We start from the raw sequence: 20,752 nt of genomic DNA, 5'->3' as shown, positions 1-20,752 counted from the left end.
AACGAAACCAGTCACAAAAGGCCACGTATTGTATGATTCCATTTATATAAAATGTCTAGAATAGAAAATCCAGAGAGCTGGAAAGGAGGTTAGTGGCTGCCAAAGGCTGAGGGGTTTGGGGGACAAGGAGTGACTGTTAATGGGATTCTTTTTAGTGTGATGAAAACGTTCTAGAATTAGATAGATCATGGTGATGGGTATATAACCCTATGAATCTACTAACAATCACTGAATTGTACACTTTAAAGGGGTACATTTTATGACATGAATTATTGTTTCAATAAAGCTGTTTTTAAAAGGTGATGAAATTAATGTTTACTGAGCATTACTGGTGTCAGCTATTGTGCTAGGCATCTCTTTTTTTTTTTTTTTTTTTTTTTTGAGACAAGAGTCTTGCTCTGTCGCCCAGGCTAGAGTGCAGTGGCACAATTTCGGCTCACTGCAACCTCTCTGCCTCCTGGGTTCAAGCAATTCTTGTGTCTCAGCCTCCCCGATAGCTGGGATTACAAAAGTCCGCCACCACGTCTGGCTAATTTGTGTGTATGTGTTTTTAGTGGAGATGGGGTTTCACCAAGTTGGCCAGTCTGGGTATTGAACCCCTGACCTCAAGTGATCCACCTGCCTCAGCCTCCCAAAGTGCTGAGATTACAGGCGTGAGCTACCGCGCCCGGCTTGTGCTAAGCATCCTATACGTGCTTTTTCATTTACTCCCCATACAACCACTACCAACTTGGTTACTGACCTCATTTTCTAGATTTAAAAAAAGAAAGAAAGAAAGAAAGAAAAAACCCAACCTGAGCAAACGTGCATGAACACAAAGTTAAGGGGGCAGAACGGCGATTCAAATTAAGGTGTAAGTAACTTTAAAGCTTACATTCTTTCATCACACCAGTATTTAAATGTACACAAGGTACAGAATTTGCAAGGAGTTCAAGAACCTCAAATTTTATAAACACAGTTTACTTTTAAGGATTGAATCCTTGTACTTCCCAGATTGAAGACTATATGGGTTTCTTCAAAACAGACAACAGAGATTAATTTAAAACAATTACTTTATTAAAAAATAGCAAATCTCACAAATACTTTTATTTAATTTCTTATCACTGGCCATTGGAAAACACACCTGCGTGTGTACTGATTGTCTAACGTAAACTGAAGCTGGGCTTGCCACAAGACGCCTGTGCATCATCAGCTTGCGATCAACACTGGAATAAGTTTGGTGAGCTCAGGAAAGAGAAATCCCTCAGCCCTGTCAAGAACATTAGCACAATGCATTTCAAGTATAATCCCATAAGGCAACAATATGAAGCATAGCAGCACAATCTCTGCATCACATTTCCTGATGAAGCCTTCAACAAGGCCTAGGCCTCCAGTTACGGCGAATTACAGCGAGTCACATTTACTAAAAGCAGTAAGTGAAAACGATCATTGCCCTTGCACTTTAATTACTTTAATTCCTTGTTGTGGAAGATGATTCTGCTACTGGATTTGGCTGGAAAAGACTGCTGCTTCTCTTCAAATCACAAGAAAGCAAACTGCATTTCATTTTAGCTAGCAGAAGTATTTGGAACATCTTGTGCATCTGCCAAATGGAGTTTTTGTCTGAATTAATCAGTTAAGAAGATTTTCGTTCTATAAGGGGTATTCTTTTACATTTCTGAAAATTACATTCAGGAGCAAAGAGAAAGAGGTATTTAAAAAAGAGATATGTTCAAAGGAAAAGCTCTTGTGTTGCTACTGAGACATTCAGATGTAGTAAGACAACTTTTAAATGTAGTAAATTATACTATGTCTAGAATTTGAAGACTTTTTTTTTTTTTTAATTTTAGAGATAAGGACTCACTTTGTTGCCCTGGCTGGAATGCAGTAGTACGATCATACTTCACTGCAGCCTTGAACTCCTGGGCTCAAGCAATCCTCTCACCTCAGCCTCCCAAAGGCATGTGCCAACATACCTGGCTAATTTTTCTATTCTTTGTTAGAGATGGGGGAGGACTCTCGCTATGTTGCCCAGGCTGATCTTGAACTCCTGGCCTCAAGCAACCTTCCTGCCTCGGCCTGCCAAAGTACTGGGATTACAGGTGTGAGCCACCACACCTGGCCCAGAATTATTTTTAATGTGTCAATAATCATTTTCATAGTAAGGAGCTGATTAGAGACAAACATGACAAGACACTAGATTAAAAAAATCTTTTGAGAAGACACCACTTTATCATCTTTGGGAAAACAATTCTCTTTAAAAGTCCAAAAATAAAATCATTACAGCTCTAAAATCTTTTCTATAATTCTCTTAATTGTTCCTCAAGAAGACTGGAAATAGGACGGGAATCTTGCATGGATTACTCATCCTTTCTTATAATCACTGTCTTTCATTTTTCTCACTGACCTGTATTTATCCACCTGTTACTTATTTTTCAAGACCCAATTCAATGATATGAATACACTGAAGGCAACTAAATGCTTGCAGTACATGTATGGCAGAGGTTGCAAAAATGTACAGACATAAGCACTGCCATCAAACACATTCTTGTCCAGTTGGAAGGCTGAGATTTAACACATGTAAAAATCAACAGATAATAATATAAGGTAGAATGCTAGGTTAAGGTACAAATGAAATCCTTTATGGAAGTGGTCAGCTTGGATGTAACGTGATAAGGAGAATAAGGAGATGAGAGTAACTCTAGGTAGGAGGTACAACCTGAACAAACACATTATGATGAGAATGAACATGATGTGTTTCTTGGGCATCCAGAAAACCAGCCTGAGGGGAATGAAAAAGAATGAAAAATACAACAGCATGTACAGATTGTGACCAAATTATTAAGAACCTTTAAAATAGTTGACATGGTTTAAAAAAAATGGTAAAAAATAGAAATGGCAGGAAGAAAGTGATGTTTCAAGAATATTAATTTTGTAGCAATACCTAAAGTTTAGAGCAACACTGTCCAATAGAAATACAGTGCAGGCTGGGTGCGGTGACTCATGCCTGGAATCCCAGCTCTTTGGGAGGCTGAGGCAGGAGGACTGCTTGAGCCCAGGAGTGTGAGACCAATCTGGGCAACATAGCAAGACCCCGTAACTAAAAAAAAAAAATAGCTGGGCATAACGGACACCTGTAGTCCCAGCTACTCAGAAGGCTGAGGTGGGAGATCAACTGAGCCCAGGAAGTTGAGGCTGCAGTGAGCCATGATCATGTCACTGCACTCCAGCCTGGGTGACAGAGCAAGGCCCTGTCTCAGAAATATATATATATATATATATATATATATATATATATATATAAATATAATATTTTAAGAATTATTTCAACATGTAATCATTATAAAAATTGAGATATTTTATGTTCTTATAAGGATATTAAGTCTTTGAAATGGCTTAGTGGCTACTATATTGAACAGTGCAACTCTAGATCTGGAACAGAAAATTGAAAAGGTACAGAATCAGGTGACGAGGTCCTGGATTATCATGTAGAGAGTGAAGGAAGAATAAAAGCAGAACTGATGGTACTGATGATGCCTGACAACTGTAATAAAGAGATGGCAAACAGACTTCATATCCAGATCCAGGCTCAATGGCAGAGAATGCCATGTCTGATTAGCAATGTCTGCCATGGTCCTTGAAGGCATTTAAAAATATTCTTGGAGACTGAATTAACAGACACAGCCGACAGAGAGGAAAATTAGGAGGGGAAAGTTTAAATATTGAGAGAACACCTATTACAGGTGAGGAAACTATGGTTGCCAGATTTTGTTCAAGGTTACACGGCTGCCTATCAAGCATTCCAAAGCCTATACTCTTGTATTATATAGGGTATTATGCTGCTATGTTTGTGGTGGGTAAATTCCAACACAAGTTAAGTCACAGAAAGTGGTAAAACAAAACAAAACAAAAACTCTAAATGTTTAACAAAAACTCACAAAAAAGGGCCCGGCGTGGTGGCTAACGCCTGTAATCCCAACACTTTGGGAGGCCAAGGCGGGCAGATCACCTGAGTTGGGAGTTCAAGACCAGCCTGGCCAACATGGTGAAACCCCGTCTCTACTAAAAATACAAAAATTAGCTGGGCGTGGTGGCAGGCACCTGTAATCCCAGCTATTCAGGAGGCTGAGGCAGGAGAATTGCTTGAACCTGGGAGGCGGAGGTTGCAGTGAGCGGAGATCACGCTACTGCTTCAGCCTGGGCGACAGGGCGAGACCCGTCTCAAAACCAACCAACCAACCAACCAACCAACCAACCACACAAAAGGATAGGAAATACTTAAGTGTCATGGCAGAGAAAGAATATAAAGCATTGAAGGAATATAGTAAAAAGAACTTCTTGCAGGAAAAGCCCCTTGATTAACTCAAATCTTACCCCTTCTTTAACTCTTTCTTCACAATAATATCTTACATTAATCTCTCCCCACAGTTTACGTAGCACCTTATTTCCTTCATCTGCAAAATGAGGGGCATAACACCACCTACTTCCAAGTAGGGCCAAATAGGATAATGCACATACCCCTTTATACACACAGTACTGGGAAAAATAGTAACTATTCATGAAAATTAGCTATTAATCACCATTACAGGACTTGGATATACTTCCTGATTTCTTTTGCCCAGGATGGAAATGGCACGATCCCTACTCACTGCAATGTCCACTTCCCAGGTTCAAGCAATTCTCCTGCCTCAGCCTCCCAAGTAGCTGGGATTACAGGTGCCCTCCACCACACCTGGCTAATTTTTGTATTTTTAGTAGAGAGAGGGGTTCATGATGTTGGCCAGGCTGGTCTCGAACTCCTGACCTCAAGTGATCCACCCGCCTCAGCCTCCCACAGTGCCGGGATTACAGGCATGAGCCACCGTGCCTGGCCCCAATTTCTTAATTGTTGTTACTGCACAATTCAGCAGTTAATAACAGTATGAATATAATCTTATAGCAATAATAGTAATTTTTATATATATAGTTTGGAAACTTTCACATATGCATCATCACATGTAGCAATTACACCTTGTATTACAGAGAACACTCTGAGATGTTAAACAATTTGCCCAAGGTTACATGATCAAAATGTAGAACCAAACTTCCAAAATCAAATCTCTACAACCAGTATCCTTTCTATGTCAATAACTGGTTCAAAGGGGATGTCTTACCTCTCAAATTAAATTATTTTATAGGCAGGATGATTTCTCATTGTTCTTTGGTACCTTACCATTGTGCCTGTTATGTTCAAAAATACATTTTGAAAAGTTCTTAAAATAATTGCTCTAAATTGAAATGTCAAAACCTGAATATTCTACATGTGTCTTGGTGATCTCCTTTAAGCTAATCCTATAATACACTAAGTACATTCAATTATGAAATGTCATTTCACAAGCTATGTAAGCATCCCTCGAAGCCTGCATTTTAATAATGTCTAGTTTTCAATTTTATGCACCTAAAATATCCTATGTGATGATATTAAATTAAGTATAGTATATTATCTCTGAATATCTCACTGCCAGTTAGCCTCAGAATCTAAGCTTCAAAATAATTTACATAGCAACTAACCTAATCCTCAGTTCGCATGATAAAAAATAATTTGTCTTAAAAATTCAAAAACAGTACAAAGCAAAGCAGAACAAACCAGAAACAAAATTTCAGCATAGAAAACACCAAGAAAATTCCATCTGGAATCCAAAGCGGGCAGGGAATGGTGTCTCACGCCTGTAATCCCAGCACTTTGGGAGGCTGAAGTGGGAAGATCGCTTGAGCCTGGAAGGTTGAGACTGTGGTGAGCCATGATCGTGGCACTGCACTCCAGCCTGGGCCACTGAGCAAGACCTTGTCTCTAAAAAAAAAGAAAAAAGAAAAAAGAAAAAAGAGAAAGAAAAGAAAACCAAAGAGGAAGAGTGACGGCCCTAGTGAATAATACTATATGTCTTTTTTCCACCATATCTAAATAACACATTTTCTAAAACTTGATTGAGATTATTCATCAGAAATTGTAAGTTGTAAACTTTTCACTGTTGATAGTAGGCAAAGGATACATGGAAGAATTCAATTCTTCTAACTGTAAAACAAAGAAACAAATTTATTTTTAATTTTTATAAGATCAATATAAATAGTTGTTAACTATTTCTTTTTAAATAAACTATTTTTCATTTAAGCTTTCTTGTGCTGGTCACAGTGACCCGTGCTTATAATCCTGGCACTTTGGGACGCCAAGGCGGGAGAACTGCTTGAGCCCAGGAGCTCCAGACTAGCCTGGACAACATGGTAAGACCTCATCTCTACAAAAAATTAAAAAATTAGACAGGCGTGGTGATGCACACCTGAGGTCCAGCTACTTAGGAGGCTGAGGTGGGAGGATTGTTTGGGCCCAGGAGTTTAAGGCTGCAGTGAGCTCTGTTAGTGCCACTGCACTCCAGGCTGGGTGACAGAATGAGATGCTGTGTCAAAAAAAAAAAAAAGCTTTCTGTAAATGAAAAAGCAAAGTACCAAAGAAAAAAACTTGCAAAAAAATTTCAGGCTAAAAAATTCCATTTTGAAAAAATAATTATAAAGTAGCATTAACATGTATGAAACAAGAATATGAGGAGAGAGGCCAGGCATGCTCTTGCCTGTAATCCCAGCACTTCGGAAGGCTGAGGGGAGAGGAATGCTTGAGCCCAGGAGTTTAAGACCAGCCTGAGCAACATAACAAGACCCTGTCTCTACAAAAAAATTAAAAGAATATGAGGACAGAATGAAACCAGATTATAAAAACTGGAGTTTTATAAGTATTCCTAAAACCAGGCATAATAACAATCATCTCTAATAAGTTTTTAAAAGAAAAAAATGCCATTTTAATGATCAAAATCTTTAAAACCATCATAGATTACAAAAAAGATTTCATGTCACTCAATTTTCTCTATGAGGTAGAATTCATCACCCCTTGTCTTAGTCTTTTTGGGCTGCTATAACAAATGCCATAAACTGGTGGCTTATAAACAATAGAAATTTACCTCGTATAGTTCTACAGGTAGGAAAGTTCAAAATTAAGGAGTCAGCAGATCTGGTGTCTGGCGAGGGCATGAACCACTTCCCGTTCATGGAACAGGAGGGCTTTCTCCCCATGTCCTCACATGGTAGAAGAGGTAGGAGGTTTCTCTTGGGCCTCTTTTATAAGGACATTAATCACATTCCTGCCTGAATCACCTCCCAAAGGCCCCATCTCCTCCTACCATCACCTTCTAAGTTAAGATTTCAACATATGCTTTCTGGGGAGGACATAAACATTTAGACTACAGCATTTTTATCTTACAGAAGGAAACATCTGAATTACAAAAATGTTAACTAAATGGCTCAATGTTGTTCAGTTATAACCCAAATGCAAACGCTGAACTAAACGAAGCCTTTCTGGTTTCAAATTCAGTGTTCTTTTCACTATACCACTGTTATTCTCCTAAATGTATAGCAAGTTATACTTATTATCTGTTAAGAGGAAAAAAATGTAAAACATGCACTGGTAAGGCCAGACACCGTGGCTCACACTTGTAATCCCAGCACTTGGGGAGGCCAGGGTGGGCGGATCACTCGAGTCCAGGAGTTCAAGACCAGCCTGTACAACATGGTGAAACCCCATCTCTACTAAAAATACAAAAATTAGCTGGGCGTGGTGGCATGTGCCTATAGTCCCAGCTACTTGGGGGTGCTGAGGCAGGAGGATCGCTCGAGTTCAGGAAGTTGAGGCTGCAGTGAGCCCAGATGGTGCCACTGCACTCCAGCCTGGGTGACAAAGTGACACCCTGTCTCAAAAAACAAACAAACCATGAACTGTAAATGGAAATACTTGCAAGACTAAGACAGACATGAAATAAAAAGATTATAGACTCGAAATAGTGAAAGTATTGGCAAACAAGTTCCCTCACATTTACTCATTCAAAAGAGAGAAAAACAGTAGAAATTAACCCTTTTTGTCAACGGTTACTAGGGAATCTAAAACTAACGTGTGTTGAATTCAATTTTTATTTATTTTTGTTCCAAAAAGGATTTAAAGAGGCAAATTTAATTAACATTTCTCAGTGTAACAATCATACCTCGTGTTATGTGCTAAACAGTATACCCTCCAAAATTCATGTCTTAGTCCTCCCCCCAGTATCTCAGAATGTGAGTAGATTTGAAGACAGGGGTTTTAAAGAGGTAATTAAGTCACAATGAGGTCATTAGGGTGGGCCCTCATCCAATGTGACTGGCAGGAAAAGCAAAGTTGGACACTTGGAATAGAGGAAGAAGCCACGTGAACATGATGGCTGCTACAAACTGAGAGGCCTCAGAAAAAAGCAACCCTGCCACCCTGAGCTCCAACTTTAGCCTCCAGAATTGTGGGAAAATAAATTTCTGTTGTTAAAGCCACCCAGTCTGTGGTACTTTGTTTTGGCAGCCCTGGCAAAGTAATACATATGGCAATGTACTAAATTAGCAGAAATACCAAACGTAGTTCTGTATTTAAAAACAAGTAACCACCACCTGAGTAAATAACGCAAAATGTATTAATCACATCAGGAAAGGTCTTTTTGACTACTATCTTCTATATCTTAAGATTTTATTGTATCTGTACAGAAGCAAATATTTTGCTTTCAGATTTGCCACCATCTGTATTCTGAGAATACATGCTTAGATGTAAATATGATAACTTCGTTGGAATATATTTCTTGAAAAAAAAGGGGACAGTTTTTACAACATGGATGAAACTTGAACATTAAGTAAAATAATCCATTTAGTCCATATACTGTATAACTCCAGTTATATGAAATGTCCACAATAGGCAAATCCATAAAGGCAGAAAGTAGATTAGGGGTTGCTAGGGGATGAGGAGAGAATTGAGAGGTACAGGGTTTCTTTTTGGGGTGGTGAACATGTTCCGCAATTCAACAGCGATCTGCACAACACTGTGAATATGCTAACAACCACATGATTGTATAAATTAAAATAGTTCAAAAGGTACATTTTTCTGCAACAAAAAATTTTTTTTAAAGAACAAAGAAAAAGAATTACACTTACATCTGACAGAAGCCTATCCAGATTGGAGTCACTGGCTGTTTTTCTCTTATCCTCAGGAAGTTCCTCTAACTCCCCATAGAGCTCCAAATTCAAGCGAGCTAACTTCTCCTGCATTCCCCGAACATGTTCCATCTGTTCAATGGAACATTCATTTCCTTGGGAACATTCCAGAACATTAATAATGATTAGGACAGTTCAAACTAACAGCATTGAGTAAAAACACTTAAACTCTAGGTGCTCTAAAAGAAACAGGTTTTCTTTCTTCTGTAAATTAGATAATCATTAATATTTTCTGTGTTTAATAACAAATCAAATTTCTGACCAGGAAAACAATGACCCACTTAAGAAATGACCTTGGGTACTAAAGAAAATCATATGGGAAATATTTCAGGCCAGGCATGGTGGCTCACGCCTGTAATCCCAGTACTTTGGGAGGCTGAAGCAGGTGGATCATGAGGTCAGGAGATCAACACCATCCTGGCCAACATGGTGAAACCTAGTCTCTACTAAAAATACAAAAATTAGCTGGGCATGGTGGTGCGCGCCTGTAGTCCCAGCTATTCGGGAGGCTGAGACAGGAGAATCGCTTGAACCCGGGAGGCAGAGGTTGCAGTGAGCCAAGATCCCGCCACTGCACTCCACCCTGGCAACAGAGCGAGACTCTGTCTCAAAAACAAAACAAAAAAAGAGCATATAGGAAACGTTTCTTTTTAAAAAGCAAAATCAGGCTGGGCATGGTGGCTCATGCCTATAATCCCCACACTTTGGGAGGTTGAGGCAGTAGGACTGCTTGACCAGTCTGTTTGACCAGTAGGAGTTCAAGACCAGCCTGGCAACATGGCAAGACCCTACCCCTACAAAAAAATTTTTTAAAAAACACACATTAACTAGGCATGGTGGTGCATGCCTCTGGTCCCAGCTACTCAGGAGACTGAGGCAGGAGGATTGCTTGAGCCCAGCAGGTGAAGGTTGCAGTGAGCTGTGTTCAAGCCACTGTACTCAAGCCTAGGTGACAGAGCGAGACCTTGTTTCAAAAAAAAAAAAAAAAAAAAGGAAAAGAAAAAAGAAAATCATCCCTTAAGCAGAGAAAATATATTTTCTTCAACAGTAATATAATATGTAGAAGCAAAACAGCACCATCTAATCATGTCCAGTTTGACAACTACCATTTTAACTGAGTGACCCAACATTTTGTAATAATTTGAGTGAAATTCAGAGTTCTAGGCCCAAGTGGCTCATGCCTGTAATCCTAGCACTTTGGGAGGCCAAGGCTGACAGATCCCTCGAACCCAGGAGTTTGACATCAGCCTGGGCAACATGGTGAAACCTTGTCTCTACTAAAAATACAAAAAATCAGCCAATTAGCCAGGTGTGGTGGCACATGCCTGTAATCCCAGCTACTTGGGAGGTTGAGGTGGGATGATCACATAAGCCTGGGGAGGTTGAGGCTGCAGTGAACCATGATCACACCACTGCACTCCAGCCTGAGTAACAGAGCGAGACCCTGTCTCAAAAAAAAAAGAGTTCTGGCTGGGTATGGTGGCTCACGCCTGTAATCTTAACACACTTTGAGAGGCCAAGGTGTGAGAACTGCTTGAGTCCAGGAGTTCAAGACCAGTCTGTGAAACATGGCGAAACCTCATCTCTATAAAAAATACAAGGCCGGGCGCGGTGGCTCACGCGTGTAATCCCAGCACTTTGGGAGGCCGAGGCGGGTGGATCACGAGGTCAGGAGATCGAGACCATCCTGGCTAACATGGTGAAACCCCGTCTCTACTAAAAAATACAAAAAATTAGCTGGGCGTGGTGGCGCGTGCCTGTAGTCCCAGCTACTCGGGAGGCTGAGGCAGGAGAATGGCGTGAATCCGGAAGGTGGAGCTTGCAGTGAGCAGAGATCATGCCACTGCACTCCAGCCTGGGCAAAAGAGTGAGACTCCGTCTCAAAAAAAAAAAAATACAAAAATTAGCCAGGTATGGTGGTGTGTGCCTGTAGCACCAGCTACTTGGGAGGCTGAGGTGGGAGGATGGCTTGAGCCCAAGGAGGCCGAGGTTGCAGTGAGCTGTGATCATACCACTGCACTCCAGCCTGGGTGAGAGAGAGAGACTCTGTCTCAAAAAAAAAAAAAAAAAAAGTTCAATAACGACTTCAAATGTGAATCATTTTTTCAACCAATTATGTATTCTTCCTTTAAGAAATATAAACAAAAATATTTATGAAGCATGAAAAATGTTATGAAGCATGAGCAACACTATGTAATATTTTTAATTGTATACACAGTTGTCAAGACAACTTAATTGCTAAAGGATAGGTCTTACATTACGTATTGACCAAGAGTCCTCTGAAGTGACATTATCTGCCCAGAGCAACTAATTTATACACATAACATATTATCTTTTCATTCAGTTTAAGTACAGACTCTGCAATCCCTTGATAGTACAATTTTTTCAAAAAAAACCTTTCTATTTTTCCTAAAGGTACTATACAGGTAAAATATACCTCAGCTAAAGTTGAAGTACATATCCTCAATAAATATGAATTAATGTAAATTATGCTAGTTTCCTCTAGCCAGCTTTATAACATCTTCGTAAATAGACAATATGACATTATGTTAAGGACTACTAATGTTGAAGCTAGTTATGGCTCTCTCAAAATCGTCCTTTCTTCACAGTAAAATATGTCATATTTCCTCTATTTTAGTCATGTTTTTCAACATTAGTAACCTGGAAGGTCAAGTGGGAGAAACAGAAATATCTCAAGATATGTGTTTGTGTGTATGTATGTATGTTTGTGTGTATGTATGTAAATGTACAGTAAAAATATAAAGAGGTAGAAATCATATGGGAAAAGATGAGAGTCAGAGGACGGATCTAGGTGACCTACCATGAGAACAATAGAAGCTTCAGAGGCTAAAAAGGAAGAGATGGAAGAAAAATAATAAACAATAGAAAATATGTTACGTGAGATGAAAGATGAGTCAGCAGATATGAAGGGCTCACTGATTCCCAGGCAGATTGATGAGAAAAGACACAGTCCTAAGCATATCCTGGAAAATGCCTAACCTTTAAAGATAAAAGAAAAACACCTTTTAATCATCAAGACAGAAAAATATAAATTACCTGCTAAGAAAGACTCTGACTGGCAATGGAATTCTCATCTGCAACACTTATTATGAAGAGTAATCAGTAGGATAACAGACAAAGACAAGAAAGGACTTCAATCCAAAAACACAAAGGCAACATACAGTAGGGGAGGAAAGGTGCTGGGAAAAAGCAAAGACGTGGAAGTGGTCCAAAGATTACATCTCAAGGGTAGGAAGGAAGAAGGGAAGACAGGGGAAGTGAAAATACTCTGAAGATACCACCTTACTGGGATGGGCTAAAGCAAGGAGGTAGGGGTACAATAAAGTATTTTTGTGAAATAATCTGCTTTTAATATCTTCTTTTCAAATAACCAACACTGGAAACCCAGCAACTATTGAAAGAAAAGATACAGACATGTTTGAGAATGCAAAAAGTAAAAACTTTTACAAGGTTAAATATACCATAAACAAAGTGCACAGACACAACAAATTTGGTAAACAAAAATAAATACATAATAGAGGTCAGAGGGTTAGTATCTAAAACACAAAGGGCTCTTTACAAGTGACAACAACAAAAAGATAAATAACCAAGTAGAAAACTGACAAAAGGTCCTGAAAAGGACCTATCAAACAATCTACCAAACACACACGGATCTTCAAACTCAATTGTAATAAAAGACATCTCACTTTACACCAAGAGACTGGCAAAAATTAAAAGACAAATAATACCTACTGCTTGGCGGGAATTCAAGGAAAAGCATTTTTTCATAAATTGTTTATGGAACCTATAAGTGCAGTATTGTTTTTTTTTTGCAAAGCAATCTGCATACTTCTATTAAAGTTAAAATTACATATATGCTTTGACCCAGCAATCCCACTCATGAGAATCAATCCCAAAAGAATAGAGGCACCAGCCTAAAGATCTATGTAAAAAGATGTTGACTACGCCATTGTGTTTGGTGGCTCAAAATGAGAAACAAAGTAATGCCTCTCAATAGGGACATGGTTGAATAAACTAGAGTATATTCACAACTTGGAATATTATGTTGCCATTAAAAAAGAATGAACTAGAGCCATCCTAGGTGCATTAGAGAGATTTCCATCAGATATTCTTCAGTGCAGGAAAGCAAGATACAGAATATCTTATATACCATTTGTATTAAATAATGAAAATAAAAATATGAAAAGATATATACCTGGATTGTTAACAAACGGTTGGGATGAGGGGAAGTGGAAGTAGCAGAAGGGATAAGAGGGAATGGGGAAGTCAAGTAACAAAAACATGGGGGAGGGAAAGAATACTTTAAAAAATCAATATGTATGTGGACATTTATACATTTGTATAAGATTATGCATCTTCTAAAAAACTGGGGAAGTTAACATGTTTTTAAAAGATTATCCATATTATTGAAATTGCTTTTTAAAATACTGAGAAATAGGCCAGGCGCGGTGGCTCACGCCTGTAATCCCAGCACCTTGGGAGGCTGAGGCAGGCAGATCACAAGGTCAGGAGATGGAGACCATCCTGGCTAACATGGTGAAACTCCGTCTCTAGTAAAAATACAAAAAATTAGCCGGCTGTGGTGGCACACAGCTGTAGTCTCAGCTACTGGGGAGGTTGGGGCAGGAGAATCACCTGAACCCGAGAGGCGGAGCTTGCAGTGAGCCGAGATCGCATCGTGGCACTCTAGCCTGGGCGACAGAGCCAGACTCTGCCTCAAAAAAAAAAAAAAATTGGGAAATAATCTTATCATTAGAAAAAGCTTACAAATAAGTTCCAAACTGCACATGAAAAATCTCTTTTGTGAACTCTGTGACTATCAAAAAATACCTAGACAGAATTTTTAATGGAACAATCAGTTAACTATTCTTATATCCTCATGAAAAAACAAGAAAACTGGATTATTCTAATTCCTAACTTTAAATCAGGAATCCCAGGCAAGAAACAAGTTTAAGCTTTAGAGGGTAAGGGAAAATGATCTTGATACTTTCAAAATGAAGACACTAAGTCTAAAATATTTTAACTGACCAAGACTGTCCCTCTTATTTGTTAAACTTGCAAGATATTTATTCCATAATGGCAATCCTACTTCAACATTTCAACCAACCCTCCCTCTTAAAAAAAACTTTTTCCCAGAAGTTTTAGAAGGCAAATTATATTCTAAGACAAAATCTAGAATGATTGCCTTTATGCCTGTGGGCTCTTTTTTTCTTAAAAGAAACTGGCACTTTGAAAAGGAGAGTAAAATACACACAGAAAATAGGATGCAAACATCTTAGAGAAAAAAATAGTAGAGAAACATCTATTGCTTACCAAATGCTTGAAGTTTTCCAGAGTGGAAATCATTCAAAAGACTGAGCAGCCCTCTCTCCATCTCCTGAACATCTGAGACATCAGTGAGGAAGGAGTGCTGAATCGGAGTTGACTGAGCGCCTTTTCCCTCTCCGCCCTGAGGTTTGGTCTTTTCTTTCATCACTCTGTACAGACGATGCAATTAACTTTAATTCTATCTTTTTAGGCTATTCTAGATTAAGCTTTTGCTTAATTTTTTAGTGAAGTAAATGGAATTTCCCTTAAAAGCAAGAAATCAAATAGAGTCAATACTAAATAAAACCAGAAACTCCAAGCCAGAAACCAAAAGAAAAAAACAGGTTGTGAAAAACCTCAAACAAATGTATAAAATATAACTACGAAGTCATATAAAATGTTTGATTAATACATTTATATAATATGCTAATTCTTTGGACTGCAGAAAAGAAAACTTGTAAGTCTCTATTATCCTATGCTTTACATTTCATTTCTCAGTAAAACATATTACTCCTTTCCTTTCTAAACTTTATTTGTTCCTTGAACTCTCAGTAGTTCTACAAATGGTTATGGGGTCCCTACTCTGTAGCCGACATTATCCACAAATGCCCAGTCTAAAGAGAAGGGAAAATATTTAAATTCATAATCACTATGTAATGGAATACTAAAAACTTGTTATCATCCTTGACTCCTCCGACTTCCTAAGGCTCCTACATGCAGTCATGAAGTCCTATCAATTATACCCACAAAATATCTAATCTCTCCAGTTCTCTTTCTCCCATGCCACCATCCCATCTCTTAACCAAATAGCTTCCCAACCAGTCTCCCTATCTCTGTGTGTGATCCCTGATCTCCCCACAGGGCAGCCAAGTCCATTTCCAAAAAGTAAAATCAGATCACATAATTTGCTTAATTAAAAATGCTTCAGTAGGCAGGGCACAGTGGCTCACACCTATAATTCCAACACTTTGGGAGGCCCAGGCAGGAGGATCACCTGAGGTCAAGAGTTCAAGACCAAACTGGCCAACATGGCAAAACCCTGTCTCTACTAAAAATACAAAAATTAGCCTGGTGTGGTGGTGCACACCTGTAGTCCCAGCTACTCGGGAGGCTAAGGCAGGGGAATCCTTTGAACCCAGGAGGTGGAGGTTGCAGTGAGTTGAGATTGTACCACTGCACTCCAGCCTGGGTTGACACAACAAGACTCCGTGTCAAAAAAAAAAAAAGCTTTAGTAGCTTTGCATTGCCTGCTGAATATAATCTAATATCCCTAAGAAACCCTATCCTCATCTATGCTCTAGCCACTGAATCTCTTTAGTTTCCTAGAAATCCATTATCTTATCTTCTTACGTGCTAATCCTCTGCCTACATTAGCATCCTTCCACTTACTGCCATCTTTGGCATGCTACCTCCACACATCTTCAAGTCTCAGTTTAAATGCTATTTCCTCAGGAAGGCCTTTCTGGAACCCCTAGCCTAAATTAGTCCTTATTACACATGTCTGGCATATACCAGGCTCTCAAATACTTGAGTGATGATGTTATGCACACTGTGATATAGGAAGAGAGAGAAGCAGTTCGTTCAGCATGGTGCCAACCAGAGAAGGCTTCCTAAAAGTGATAAGTGAGCAAAGACTTAAAGAACAAGTAGGGGCTAAATTGGCAAAATGGGAGAAAGAGTAATTTATCTTTATAACCCAATGCACACTACAAATCCCGACATGGAAGTATATTCAGTACTCGATTTTAACATAATGTTGAATGAAGACATCTTCAACATAACTGTCCTCACCACAATAATGATAAGATAAATAGGGTATATATATGCCCAGGGAAGGTAGGGGAGGGGGGATACAAGAAAGAGACTATAATGTGAAGGAAGTTTAGAATACATACATTGTTGACAGTAGGTCAATAACAGTTCTTCCCAAAGCAAGGGCTGCATTGTATATATTATATACATTATGTAATACGTTGTTACTCAAAGTGCTGCCCATGACCCATAGAATCAATCTCAGTTGTGAGCTTCTTAGAAATGCTCATCTGAAGCCCCCCATCCCACACTGCTGTGGAATTTGTATTCTAAAAAAATCCCTGAGAGATCCATATTCACATTTAAAATCTGAGATAAACTATTACAGAGTATAAGGTTTCAGCATGACAAACATATTATTTTCCTCTCAAATTTGGAAGTTTTCTCCAAGTAAACTTTCACATCAGTTCATCATTTAATAACCCTCTCAGAAAAGAAACACAAAAGATGAAACAAAAACCTGTTTATTCCTGCTTCAATGTTATGTCACACTCTCACTTTATGTTAACATAACTCAACAATAAAGCAAGCACACAGTGAAATAATACTATGTGCAAAGCCCCACTGTAAGTACTGTCAGGCACACAATGATGATCCAGATAGTCCCGGTCCTCAGAAGCCTACATCTACAAGGGGGTATGGAAATAAAACCACCAATAAAAATGACAATGATACAAATAAACTGCTTTTAAAAATATAGAGAAAGAAGTGATTATTTTTAAAATCTCTTGGTTTTCTTTTTCCACCAACTGTAAACTTAATTCAAAATCTGACCCTAATTAAACTCCCCCATGACAAAAACCCCATTCTGATAATTTATTTGAAGGAAATCCTCAAAACTCCTGTTTATCATTTGGTACTCATTGGAATACTTCTTCCAAATGTTCTCTTGTATTTGGCTATGTCCTTTCTGTTTCGATAAAGAGAGATCATCATCAAGGCAGTAATCTCATCTTTTATTAGGTGTAAACCCAGCGGCTACAGAATGCAACAGGCATTTCCTTAGCTAACTTGCCAGGGTGAGATTGGATGTGAGAGTAAATTTATGTAATAATTAGAAAGAAGACTGACATTATACAACACTTTTTTTCCTCTAAAGCTATAATCTTCCCTTCCAAATATCTAATCTTCCCTTCCAAATATCTAATACTATAAAATACTCACATATATGTAACAGTAACATGTAACATAGTTAAACTTGTCATTTGTTTCCTTTAAATATCCTGAATGCAAATGATGTTCACCAAATATTAATAATGATTATTTCTAGGTGGTAGAATTTTCGGATTTTGAATTTCTTCTTTGAATTTTTCCTTGTTTGAATTTTTATTAAAAACACAGATTATTTATACAAAAACAATGACATCATTATTTTTTAGAAATAAAAACTGCAAGCTGGGTGTGGTGGCACACACCTGCAGTCACAGCCCCTCAGAAGACTGAGGCAGGAGGATCCCTTGAGCCCAGAAGTTCAAGGCCGGCCTGGGCAACACAGCAAGACCCCATATTTAAAAATATATATATATGTGTGTAAAATAAAATAAATTAAGAAAACTACCAAGGCATAAACACTCAGCTTAGAGAAAAAAGACAGAAAGAAAGAGAACAAAAAACCCTGCTGACTTTTTCACTCTTTCACTTTTCCCATTTCTGACTAGCTCATCAACACGGTCAAAAAGTTTTCTTGTTCTGTATATTTTAATATGAGACAAAGTAAAGGCCTTCAAACCATAATTCATTTTGCATTTTCTAATATCTATACACTGTAACTTTCATAAATTTTTCTTCTAAATCACACATAATGGGTGCCTCAACTGTTTTAAAAGTCAAGCCAAGACTAAAAAAGTGTTTAAGAAGAGTTGAGTCAGGATTTACTTTAATGGTATTTTACTGTGAACATGTAAAATAATTCACCTTTTTAACTTTGGTCGCTGTGAAGTTGACTGTGATGCAGGATTTGAAAACCCTGTGCTTTTACTCACTGGAATGGCATTTTTTTTGGCATTGACAACCTGAGTACCGTGGGCACTAAAAGACTTAGGACTCCTCCTCTTCACTTTCCGCTCTTCCATTGTTTTAAGTTCCTTATTGCACCACGGCCAGCTTCTTAAGACCTAAATAAGGAAGTACAGCAATTATATATGTATGCTATAATATGCAAACATGAAAGAAATTCAAAGACCCATTTCACAGGTCAAAAGAGGATCAAGAATTCCAGAGGGCATAAGAGAAAGTTAGAAAACGGGTCTCTAAAGTTTAATCTACTCTACTATGTACCCATAAGCCCCTAGCAAAATTGTTTGGTAGACAGTTTTTGTTGTTGTTGTTTTGTTTTTTACCATTTTATTTATTCCTTCATCCTACAAGTATTTACTGATTCTCTTCCACAAGCCAGACACTATTGTGGGTACTGGGGAGACGGCACTGAACAAGGTGTTTGCCCTCAAGAAGCCTACATTTTACAAGGGGAACAATATATAAACAATAAACAAATGATCTACATAATATTCCCAGCCTGGTTCAAGCTTCAGGTGGCCTTTAGGTCTTTCTTCCAAGATGTATGCTCAAGAAGAACCAACCAGATTCAAGCAGATGTATAATTGTCAGGGGGATTTTACTAGCATTTTAAAAATCAACTAGAAGCCTTACTTCAACTACTAAACAGAAACTCAGTTTATAGCTAGGGCTAATAATGATTCTAGCTTGGTGATAAGTGAAGTTCTAGAAAATCAAACTTGTTCGTTGCCTATTTTGAATATACTTTCTCTAACCATTTCCAAACAAACATGAATTTTATGATATATATTTGGTTTTGCCCGTATCAAAAAAGTTAACAATGTGAAGTTACAGATGGCCCTTCCATGGGGAATATGTGTAAGACCTCCTAGTTATCCCTACACAATCCCCTTACTTTATATATTAATCTGCTCTATTTTCTAACATCCATCTATTTAAAAATACCCTTCCGGCCGGGCTCACGCCTGTAATCCCAGAACTTTGGGAGGCCGAGGCGGGCGGACCACGAGGTCAGGAGATCGAGACCATCCTGGCTAACACGGTGAAACCCCGTCTCTACTAAAAATACAAAAAATCAGCCGGGCGTGGTGGCGGGCGCCTGTAGTCCCAGTTACTCAGGAGGCTGAGGCAGGAGAATGCCGTGAACCCGGGAGGCGGAGCCTGCCGTGAGCCGAGATGGCGCCACTGCGACAGAGCGAGACTCTGTCCCCCCAAAAAAAAAAAAACCTTCCATATTTTATTTGTGCATAGTTAAATTTTTCTTAACTTCATTATTTCATGTATCATAAGATGAAGAATTTATAAGCTATCTACCTCATCAGGTTGTAAATTGCCTTCTAACATTAGGCCGTTTTTGGCATGTTGTGTTTAATTTAGGCATGCCATGACCAAAAAGATTCAAACCCATTGCTGTCGCTTAAAATAATTATTTGAGAAATTCAATAATTTTTTTTTCCTTTTGCCTGAACTTAGTGCCACTGGCACTGGAATTTAAACCACTGAGCTTAAATTGGCTGACGCTAGACAATTACAACTGGAGCTACAATACTGCCAAAGAAGAGGCTTTCTGGGAAAGGCTCCAATGCCCAGTCTCTAATCCCAGATACCACTGGGTGTCAATCCACTTAAACCTTGGCTAACAATTTTTCTTTTAAGAAGCATTTTTGGTAACAGAACAGTAATTCTGGTGTTGTTTCAACATGCAACACAAATTAAATGAAAGTCTGAAAGATGACTGAATAGAGACGATTAGTTCTCTGAAGAGGCAAGGATCTGTAAAAATTTATGATATGCATAAACACGCTGGCCTGAAATTTAACGATGCTAATACACACTTGGTGGTACAAGAAAAAAAAATCTAGGAAGTAAAGCAATGCAAATAAACCAATGGTGGTCTAAACCACAATATTCTGGTGAGCCAGCACTCGCGATTTCCTCGTTTTTGGAAAATTACATCTGTCACGACAGCGCTGAAAGCCTTCTTGTATATCAAACAGCAAAGAATGTTTTAGAGAAGGCATAATTAGTAAACTGCTCATAGTTACTTATTCACATAGTGGTTTTAAGTGCCAGGTCTTGCCTCCAAGCAGTACCACTGGGCATCCCTCTTGACATCACCCCATTCCCCTTCCCCAATCTACCGAAGCGATGACCCTTCACAGCCCAGTACCCAGCAGTGACTAAAGTGGTGGGAAAGGCCTAAAGGGGCAGGGTGCGGAGGTTCCTTTGCTTCCACTACATACCTGAAGAAGAAGGGTATTGGGGCCCCCTTCCGCAACCCGCAAAGACCCGACAGCCTCAGAAGCCACCGCCGCAGCCACAAGTAGAGCCCCGGTCACATGCCGGGACCCGCTCCTCCGCAGCAACCTTTGTTTACGGAAGTGACGTAAGAGGCACAGCCTCCCTTCCCCAAGCGGAAGCCCCGCCTTTTCCTGCTCCCCCAGTGTCGCTCTCGTCTGCGCCCTCGGTATTTCATTGCTTCCCCTGTCCTGCCTTTAGCTGTAACTCCGGCGGGCGTGTTGGGTGTGTCGTT

General features: G+C 39.0%; 1 protein-coding gene across 1 annotated transcript; it reads right to left on the bottom strand.

Moving 5' to 3' along the window:
* Nucleotides 1-1,034: 1,034 nt before the first annotated feature.
* CCDC28A (coiled-coil domain containing 28A) lies at nucleotides 1,035-20,673 on the bottom strand. The gene is made up of 6 exons (XM_054558232.2): nucleotides 20,463-20,673; nucleotides 18,118-18,317; nucleotides 14,398-14,561; nucleotides 9,004-9,158; nucleotides 6,009-6,031; nucleotides 1,035-1,602 (listed from the first exon to the last, which is right to left on the bottom strand). Exons 2-6 carry the CDS (start codon nucleotides 18,273-18,275, stop codon nucleotides 1,548-1,550), a joined length of 555 nt encoding a protein of 184 aa, XP_054414207.1. The 5' UTR covers nucleotides 18,276-18,317; nucleotides 20,463-20,673; the 3' UTR covers nucleotides 1,035-1,547.
* Nucleotides 20,674-20,752: the final 79 nt, after the last annotated feature.

The sequence above is a fragment of the Pongo abelii genome, chromosome 5 (assembly GCF_028885655.2).
Source record: "Pongo abelii isolate AG06213 chromosome 5, NHGRI_mPonAbe1-v2.0_pri, whole genome shotgun sequence".
In the NCBI taxonomy this organism is placed as follows: Eukaryota; Metazoa; Chordata; class Mammalia; order Primates; family Hominidae; genus Pongo; species Pongo abelii.
Note: the sequence above shows the minus strand (reverse complement) of the source record. Positions and strands in the feature narration are given on the sequence as shown.